This window comes from Neophocaena asiaeorientalis, unplaced genomic scaffold (assembly GCF_003031525.2).
Source record: "Neophocaena asiaeorientalis asiaeorientalis breed wild unplaced genomic scaffold, Neophocaena_asiaeorientalis_V1.1 scaffold547, whole genome shotgun sequence".
Classification (NCBI taxonomy): Eukaryota; Metazoa; Chordata; class Mammalia; order Artiodactyla; family Phocoenidae; genus Neophocaena; species Neophocaena asiaeorientalis.
In genome coordinates, this window is record NW_020185330.1 from 1,543,046 (window position 1) to 1,552,899 (window position 9,854).

The 9,854-nt window shown below is 39.2% G+C and overlaps 2 protein-coding genes across 2 annotated transcripts in view; one reads left to right on the forward strand and one right to left on the reverse strand.

Moving 5' to 3' along the window:
- TXNDC16 (thioredoxin domain containing 16) overlaps positions 1-9,433 on the reverse strand; it is a 108,631-nt gene extending 99,198 nt beyond the window's left edge. Inside the window, exons 1-4 of the mRNA XM_024734795.1 lie at positions 9,387-9,433; positions 2,325-2,443; positions 1,431-1,731; positions 355-437 (exon numbers count right to left, since the gene is read on the reverse strand). Of these exons, the coding sequence (XP_024590563.1) occupies positions 355-437; positions 1,431-1,608 (261 nt within the window). The 5' untranslated portion in view covers positions 1,609-1,731; positions 2,325-2,443; positions 9,387-9,433. The remainder of the gene's footprint in view (positions 1-354; positions 438-1,430; positions 1,732-2,324; positions 2,444-9,386) is intronic.
- GPR137C (G protein-coupled receptor 137C) overlaps positions 6,860-9,854 on the forward strand; it is a 54,214-nt gene continuing 51,219 nt past the window's right edge. The window contains exons 1-4 of the mRNA XM_024734758.1: positions 6,860-7,046; positions 8,203-8,435; positions 9,105-9,585; positions 9,701-9,734. Of these exons, the coding sequence (XP_024590526.1) occupies positions 6,860-7,046; positions 8,203-8,435; positions 9,105-9,585; positions 9,701-9,734 (935 nt within the window). The remainder of the gene's footprint in view (positions 7,047-8,202; positions 8,436-9,104; positions 9,586-9,700; positions 9,735-9,854) is intronic.

Below are 9,854 nucleotides of genomic sequence, written 5' to 3' on the forward strand. Positions count from 1 at the left end.
ACGGGGGGGGCCCCAACAGGGGAGGCCCCCCGTACCAAAAAAAAAAAAAAAAAAAAAAAACTTAAATAGAAGATTGAAAAAATAAATGACACCATAGCCCCAATAGAATGGTTTACAAAATAAAGTTCTAAGCTCCAGAATTTTAAGTAGCTTTTTTTCCCCTGTATTTATAATTTATACAATAATCTGGAATTATCTATACTCCTGTTTATTCTTATGAAAAAAAAAGGTAGAAAAAATATTTTTCCAGTTTGGAAAAAGATGTGAAACAACGTAGTATTTTTAGATAGTCTTAGGTCACACAGTTGTAAAATGTTTGCCACTAGTAAGTTATTAACATAAATATCTTTCTACCTTTGTGACTGAAATTCCATAGTCCTGGAGAGGTTTATCAGCCTCATTCAGTTCTTCAAGAAATACAGAGGTACTTGGAAAATCTAAAATAAGAAATGTTTTATGAATGTTTTATGACTTGCCCCTTAGGAAAGATGAATTTTTAAAATTAAAGCCCAAAGCTGCAAACTGAAAAAGAAATATATTAGTTTGCCCAACTAGTATGCAACAACCAATAATCAAGTAACTAAATGAACCTAGTTACATATTTTTGTACCCTTATTTCCTATTGCCTCATTACTCTTATTTCTAATATTTTTATCATGACATATTTTCACTTTGTAAGTGATCTTAAAAGCTTTCTAAACATAAATTGGATAAATAAATGTTTAATTTAAATGGCACATTTGGCATTACTTTTCCAAGTTTAATACTATATACACAACACACGTACAAAATTTTCAAAATGATTTTAAAATACCATTTTCAAATCACAATTATAATAAGGGAGCCAACAAAAATATGAATTCACTTCATTTACTAATTCCAAGAATAGTATTTTTTAAGGCACAAAAAAACTTAAATGGAACCATGATAATGATATGTTCAATAGTTATATTAATTAATTCAGTATAATTGATGGTACAGCTAAAGCAGAGTATTAAACTAAGGCATTACTAATACTATATTTAAAGTTTGAAAACACTTTTAAAATATTTACATGCGAAAAATATCCAAAAGTTTACTTTCAGAAATGATGATGAAATTCAGACATTATTAACAGCTAATTCTTATCTAGTATTTACTATGGACTAAGCACATGAGTAAAGTCACTTAATCCTCACAATAAATTTATAAAGCACACACTATTTCCTCATTATGGATGACAAAAAAGACACGTGGAGAGGCTAAGTGACTCAACCAAGGTCACACAGCAGGTCAAGTGGCAAAGTCAGGATTGAAACCCAGGCAGGCATATTATAGTTGCAGCGTTAAAGCACATATTATTAATCCTGATAATAAGTTCTTCCTAGCATATTGATTAAACAGCAATAGAAACATCACAAAAATCATATTAGAATATAAAAAATACTCACCAGCTTGACAAAAATAAGCTAAGGTAGCTTTTCCTGGTTGCAATGTACTGAAGAATTTCTGAGGACTCAGCTCTGGTAGAGAGTCTACTGCTGACATATAAAAAATGCACATCATGACAAAAGAGATGCCAACTCTAAGTACACTGAAACTGGAAGACATCATCAGCTGTGGCTGCATATGGGCAGGAGGGTCAATTTTGTTCACCGCTGTGTTCTGTTGCCCAGGACAATACCTGGCAAGAGCAGGCGTTCAACAGAGTTTTTCTGAATGAATTCATTAAATAAATGAATGAAGTGAAATCTGCAAAAAGAATAATATAAGGCATTACTTCCATGTTTGATTTTACTAATACTTTACTATTTCCTTCTAGTAAAAACATGAGAGGGGATGATATATAATGACATTGATTTAATAATACTATGAATTTTTGATACTTGCAAAAGATATCAAAGATATCTGGAAAATGCAATACTAAGATGTTAAGTTTAATAGATATTTATGGTGGATGCTAAGCTGTCATTTTTAAGGATTCTAAAATTAATTTTCAAACATTATCCAATCATTTTTTTAAACTGGGTATTTTATCTTTCTCTACCTAGAGTAGATGTACAATTAATACTCAAATAGCCATTAAAACCACTAACGTGGGAATGAGAGCCAAAATATATGTCTACTACGTTTACATTCTTTTTACTTTAAGTCCCCTAGAAGATATCTATTAAAACTATTTAAGAACATTCCTTAATATACATTTAGTAATTCCTAAGACTTAGATTTATTTAAACAGTTTAGAAATTCAAATATCTTTTTCAACTCATATTTTAATTCAATTCTATTTTCTGAACTCAGATTTGCTCTAGATATTATCCTCTCATCTTTCATGCTGTACTTACTCCCATGCTGTCCTCTGTATCTGCTGTCAATTATCTTTGTCTTATACTTTTGCTACTTTCAAATTTCTTTTGAACAATTTCTTCTTTCAGGAAGTTTTTCTACTGATGATATATATTATCTACATTTAAAAGAAGATAGTTTAGGAAAATTAGTTTTTATATTAAACATCGCACTTCTAGAAGGTAAAGATATACCCACAGGTATAGGTGAGAATTTTGTTTTAATTTCAAATAGAACCCTTATCTTTTTTTTTTTTTTTTTTGCTGTACGCGGGCCTCTCACTGTTGTGGCCTCTCCCCGTTGTGAAGCACAGGCTCCGGACGCACAGGCTCAGCAGCCATGGCTCACGGGCCCAGCCGCTCCGCGGCATGTGGGATCTTCCCGGACCGGGGCACGAACCCGTGTCCCCTGCATCGGCAGGCGGACTCTCAACCACTGCGCCATCAGGGAAGCCCGAACGCTTATCTTTTAAACAAAGATCACTATGTCAAAACAGGAGACAGGAGAAAATAGCAAGAATTACTCATAAGGATAGGAGTGGAACTTTTCAGTAAAGAAATGATTAAAGAATAAAAAATTTAGGAAAAAATCATACTAAATTAGACACCTACCATTTCAATGGTCATGAAAGATCATTAACTCTTCAATTTAGCATTTCAGGGGTAATGAGAAAAAATTTACTCTTCAATTTATTGTACAATAGAATTGATAAACTGAAACTCCATATACTCTGGTCTTTCAATACTATCAATAAGCGTATAATAACTCTCCGTAAGGAACAGGTATTCCTAAAACAGGAGCTAACTACTTATTGATTACTTCCTAATAATTCATTTCACTAGAACTAGTTTATATCAAGCAGTGAACAAATTTGCCATCAACTTTTAATAGTGAGCCAAGAGTTCAAAAACTCAAGGAGAATGAGGAGTGAGGACTGAGAGAGGTATATAAAAAGTAATTTTAATAATATAATTAAGAGGTATCCTTGACATTAAAATATTATACATTAAAGCCATTTTAAACCAGCATATTTTAAAGCCACTTTATATTAATGAAAATGGTATAAAATGAGTCATCCAATATTTTCCTTATATTCTGAGGGAGAGATGCATGCATCCTGAGGCCGAAAGAATATAACACTTGTTACTGAATGAAATAACTCCAACCTAATTAAAAGGTTAAACATTTAAGTAAAAGCACAAATGAGAAATCCAAGTATAAATATCTTTTTTCCTGGCCCTGTGGTTACAATTCAGTCATTTAAACACTAAATTGGATACTAAAGTTAACATACTCTTTTCACGTAGAATGTATTTGGTAGAACCAAAGGTCTAACCACACACATTCAATGCTTGAATACTTCCCCACACCCACCTCATTGGACAGATTAGATTATCCATATGAACGTACTATGCATTTCACCAATTAGAGATGTGGGTGATTACTCAGAGATAGGTACTCAGTAGTAACTTTTGAAGTTTTCTCCATCTTTTGGTAAGTTTGATTATTTAAAAAATTACTTAAAGCAGAGAATACTGTGTGGGTCGGCTAGAAACACAGCTTACATGGTCATAAGATACACACTGAATAATGATTTAACCAGATCCGTAACAACCAGAGTTGAGTGGATGGGGAGACAGAAAGTAAAGGGAGCATACAGTCAGGGTGGGAAAAGGGATGAAAGAGAGCTAAATCTTCATTTTTCATGAGACCAAAAGCCAAGTTTATTGGAAATGGAAAGATCAACACCAAAAGAAACTGTGAGTGGTTCAAAGTAATTGCCTCTGAGGAACAAGAAATTGGAGGGGGTAAGATACCAAGGGGAATTTTGAAGCCTTCTAGAACTGACTCTTTTAAACAGTGTACCTTTTCACTTTGACTTAGAAAGAAAAAATATTACTTGTATGTAATCAAATCTTCCATAGCTACTACTCATATTAATCCAATCTACCCCTGTGGTGTCACTAAAAAGTGTTCATTTCACATGCATGGTAATTGAAATGCTTTTGCCCAGAGACATGGTCTCCTCATAAAAATAACTTTAAACAAAGAGAAGGCAAGTGTGGATGGGAAATAGGAAAGAGAACACCTTAGCAAGAACAGAGTTAAAAACAAAGCTACAGAGGGTAATTGGTGACTTTTTTCTCTGGTAGTTAGAAAATGGGATAGAGAACAACACTTAATGCTTCAAAATTTAAGTGTCACCACAAAGTGCTGAGCTCCTTGGGAGGAATGTGGCCTTGTTACCTTGGTGTGATGGTTCATCAGTATGGGGTAAACAGTTCCAGTTCTCCTGTCAGGTATACCTAGGATCACACTTAGCTTTCTGCACTTCCCACCACTACCGAAGTTTGAGGCCACCACGTGACTTACCCTGGCCAATAAAATGGGAGCCAAAGTGGCCTGTCTCAGGCAACGGTTTAACAGCTACTGTGTGATAGGCCTGCCTTTCTTTTCTTCTGTCATAGTCACTGAAAACACTCAGATGGTGGCTGTTTGTCAGCATGGCTCCCAGATTAAGCACAGCCCAGAGAACCCCCAGCTGGTATGCAATGAGCATATGATATAGGAAGAAATAAACTTCGTTGTCTTAAGCCACTGAGATTGGGGGGTTTTTATTGTAGCATAATCTAGTTTATCTTCACTGGTGTACAAACTAGAAGTGAGGTGCTACCTTAACAAGAACCCCACATACTCGCTCAGGCGCCAAGCAGCAGGAAAGCTGTTCTGGGAGTACTCAAGGAAACTCTCCTCAAAGAAACATAGAGACAAGACCTCAACAAATGATCCATGTTAAGGAATAACAACACATTTGATGAAGCTGTCGCTACAGTAAGTTGGAGGCGATAAGTACCTAATGAACTTATGAGCGTGTAGCTAGGTTCATGTGGCTAAAGAACTTATTTATGGCCCTAAGAGAAGAGGCTGGAAGACAGAAATGAGTACTGTGTGATAGATGCTGTTGGTTGTGTTTAGCGAGGTATTAAAAGAAAGGTACTCAAAGAAGCTCCACCATCCAAAAGACTAGCTGTTCAAAACTTAAAACAATCCTTAAGCCCCCATGCTTGTAGGGTCCGGAAACAAGCTGACAAACCTGCTCAGCCATGGAAAGAAGTCACATTCTCCAAAGCCAACTTCAGGTGGGGACAGAGGTAATAAACATGCAAGGATCTCTTGCAGGGCAAAGCCAAGGACCATAGAGAACTATGCTCCAGGGCATGTGCTAGAATATGAACTGTATGTCACTGGTCCACAATAATGAGATAAACACAGAAAATGCATATAAATGTTTAGAAGCTTTTATAGCAATTTCACACAGTAATATTGTGTCTGTTGCATCTAATTATTTTTGAATTGGGCTAGTCATTTGATGTGTTTTTTCATTTCATTTTTCTTATAATTTAGAGCCCTAGCAATATCTGCCCAGCAAGATTCCAAAATTGCTACAGTCCAGAGTCTGGTATATGTCTTCCATTCTTCTCCTCTCCAAATGGGAACACTTATTATAGTTATCTGTCCCTACACTACTCTATGTATTCAACAGGGTGACGGAGACAGATAATTTATAAAGATAGAGACTACAAGAGATTATGGCTACTGGGCACTACTCAGAGATCCCAGACTTTGAGCTTGACAGTGACTGGATGGGATTTAGGGGATATCTCCACTGAGAAGAGCCAAGGATGAAGTATATGTAGGAAGGAGAATATCTATTGACAAAAAGGGTAGACTGTCCAAATGTTTCTAGTTCTCTACACATGTTAAAATTCTACTCCCCACTTCCTTGAGTTAGGTATGGCCATGACTTGATTTGGCCAATGAAATGTGAAAAGTGACATATGTAACTTCTGGAAGCTTTTAAGAGTTAACATATATGTATCATGAAGCATGACACACTTTTTTCTCTGCTGTGATGATTGAAAACACTCAAACCGAGGTCTTCTCTGTTGAACCAAGTCTCAGAAAGAGGACAACATGGGGCAAGGTTCCCAGCCAACTCAGTGTTAACATAAAATAAACTTTACTTTAAATCTCTGAAGATTTAGGGTTGTTATTACAGTATAACCCAACCTAGCCCTATTTGTTTTAGTAACAGCTAAGAGGAGAGTGACTTGAACATAAATATATATCCTAGATTTTTGAAGCAGTATATTTCAAAGAATTCACAAGAAATTGACCCAATTTCACTTTAGAAAGATTCTAAAAGGGAAGATGACTCTTTAAAATACAACTGTTACCACAACCAGTGCCAATACAAAAAGAAAACGGAAGTCATAGGCGAATGTTTGCGTATCCTACACACAGACAACTCACAACTAAGTGCAGACTCTTAACCTTTGGGGCTGGAAGGAGCCCTCAGTTCCTCAGTATAACGCTCCTGGTGGAACTAATCAGTCAGTAGGCAAGATGTAACTTTTGCCTGATCCCTAAACTCTAAACAAGTATGCATGCACAGGTCATTTAAAAGTTGGAAAAAATATGTGACATTTAACTAAGGACAAATACAGGAGGATGACAAGCACTGTAAGAATGGATGAGTAAGGCTATAGTACAAAAAGGGCTAAAGCTTGCAAATAAAAAGTTAAAGGCAACAAAAGTTTGTTTTGCTCAGCACCAGAATCCTGAGAAAGCCCCCAAGGGCAATGATGAGGAAGTACTTCAAGAGAAAAACACTGATCATCTTGCCAGTGAGAAGAGGGGGCAAAGATTTGCCTTTCTGCGTAGGTGGAGCAACTGGTGGCCCTCTTCAGCTACAGCAATCACACTTTGGGATTGGGTCCTACATATAATAACACTTGGCAAATGGTTCTGCTTTTAAACGTCTGAAAGAACATTGTGCTAGAGTAATCTGCTCTCTCAAAACAACAATATTCAACCATTGTGTATTTGGACATATTTCCAATTTTAGGTTACCCAGGAGCAAGCTTTTCTAGAAGACCCTCGGATAGTTTCCCCTTTAAAGGCCTAAATTTCCCTTATGATTAAACATAAAACTAATGGTTTCCCCTCTCAAGAAAGAGAGGAAATTAACAACTGTAAACATTAAACAAATTACACCAAGATCTACAGGCATCATTCTCTGGGAAATGCCACATTTCATATTCTGCAACAAATGGGGCATATAATGCTTACAAAGTTCCTGTAGGAACATTCTGTCAAAAATTAGCTTGTTTACAGTTTAATGCCGCTTTTAGAGAACAGAACCTGCTCACTGAACCTGACTCAAATAAAATGTTGATTAGATCTCATCACAGTTTACCACTTAAGACCCAAAGGAGGCAATAAAAGGAGTCAACATCTCTCCACTTAAGAGTTCCCTCAAGGGAGTGGGGCAAAATCTTCTACCTGCACCCCCCCATATATATGCCCCCAAAAAAGGAAGGGAAAAAAAAGCGGATATTCCGATTTGCTATGACACTGGAATAAAAAGTCTCACAAACAAAGATGTAAAACTAGTATGGGTGCTATCCAAATGTCGTTTACTCTCACTTTGAGTAGAGAATACAGGAAAAAAAAGAAAAACCCCTTCATGGTGAAAATCTATTCATGACCTGATTCATTGATTATAGAAGATACAAAAATAGGCCATGCCAGAGAATAAGAGGCTTTCCTGATTTTGACAAGTGCCTAAAAGCACATAACTCTGAGTTCATGCTTAATTTATGGGCTTAAGCACATAACTGCAATCAGTTATCTCACTGGGGCCCGGAGCACTCTGTCCCCTTTCAAATATAACTGTGTACTGCCCTAACCACATTCCCTATGAATCCATGAGGCAAATGTCTTCAATTCCAATAAAGCCTGAGATCCTTCTTTAGAGCGCTGATGTTGGATTAGGACTGTTAACTTCTTACAGCAAGTTGTACCCTACTGTAGGTTGCACAGCACAACCTGCTCAGCTGAATGTTTCATCAGAGGGATCTCCACATAACAGTGCCAGGCCTAAACATCTATCACAGTTTGTCAGCACACCTACAAAGAATCCAAAACACACCAGTTACCTGGTGCCTGGGGAAACTACTGTCCCACAATCTGGAGCACAAGAGATTTTTACCTTCCCTGTGGATCACTTAGCTAGGAAAGAAAGTAGCAACACTCTTCTTAGAATGGTGAGTTAGGAGAGGCTGAGTCTTAGCTGCACCAATAAATGTAGCACGGTCTTTCACAGGCATACTTATTTAGCGATATGCCACCCATCCTAAGGGGAACACAAATTACTCCCTCACCATTTTGCACTAATTTGCTCATTTTATTACCAAACACCCCCCAAAAAGTCAACAAATATTATCTCAGTCCAATATACGTGGGAAGATCTATTTATTCCTCATTTATTTACAGCAGTAACATAATATAGCATGTGTTTTGTATATCTCTGAGCCCTAGAAATAGCGCCACCATCCACCACACAGGGGACTAAGGATTGAAGGAATACATGTGTAATTTAAGAAGCACAGACTATTCTACCTTTTCCTCTCTAAACATTCATCAAAGCCTTAAAATTCTGATTCTGCCGTTTTGCCTCAACTTATGCCCACAGCATCTTTCCAAATTCTAAGTTTCAAAGACCCACCTTCCCCCCACCCTGAGACGGCTTCCATATCCATCCCATTCTAATTCCGCTCTTCTTTCTGGGACATATCCCGAGGGAGGGAGGTTCTTTAACTTAGAGCTTCCGTTCAGCCTTCGCCTCATTCCTTGCCCTCTCCCCACAGAAGGGCTCCCGTTTTACTACCTGCTCACGCTAGGGAAAAAAAAGAAAGCAAAATGTCCCTTAAAAGGATCCAGGTGAGGCCCCTTCTAAGCCAAACTCCAGAGCTGGGCAGTGCTGTCCTCGCTGGGGGAGAGCCGCCAGGTCTGAATCCTTGCAGGCATCCCTGCCGTCAGAAACCACAGCCTTCGCCTGCAGGACCCGCGCTGCCACCTACCTATCCAGACCTGAGGACAAGACCTGCGGGCTGGGACCCGGACGGCTGACCGACAGTTCCCGCCACAAGAAGGATGAGAGGCAGAAGGCGGGCCCACGCCTCGCTTGCCGGGCATCCGCGAACCGCTCCCCCTACCTGCGGGTTCGCAGCGATCCCAACCCTCCGCGCCAGCAGCCTCCACCGCTCAGTGGAGTCAGCCTGCTGGGCAAAAAACAACCGCGAGGCTCCTCCCGGTCCTCGTGGGTCTTACGTGCAGCCTTTCCAGCCAATGGGAAGCGCAGGGGGCGGAGCGACAGCCGCCCCTCTGACAGGCGACAACCGAGCCCGCCCGCAGGCGCGAGCTGGCCGTGCAGTTGCTGGGCCAATCGGCAGCATGGGTGGGGAGTGAAGGGGAGGAGCAAGAGGGGAAAGCGGGCACCCAATCAGAGCTTGGCCTCCTGGAGCGACAGGTCCAGCGGCCTGTGGCCTTCCGAGCGCGGCGCGCAGGGGGCGAGCCCGCTTGGGCCAATCGGCGGGAGCCCACGGTGCGGAGCGAGCACCTCAAATGCTCGGGTTTCTCAGCTGATTGTCTCCAGCCGAGAGTTGTTTTTTGCAGCTACCGAG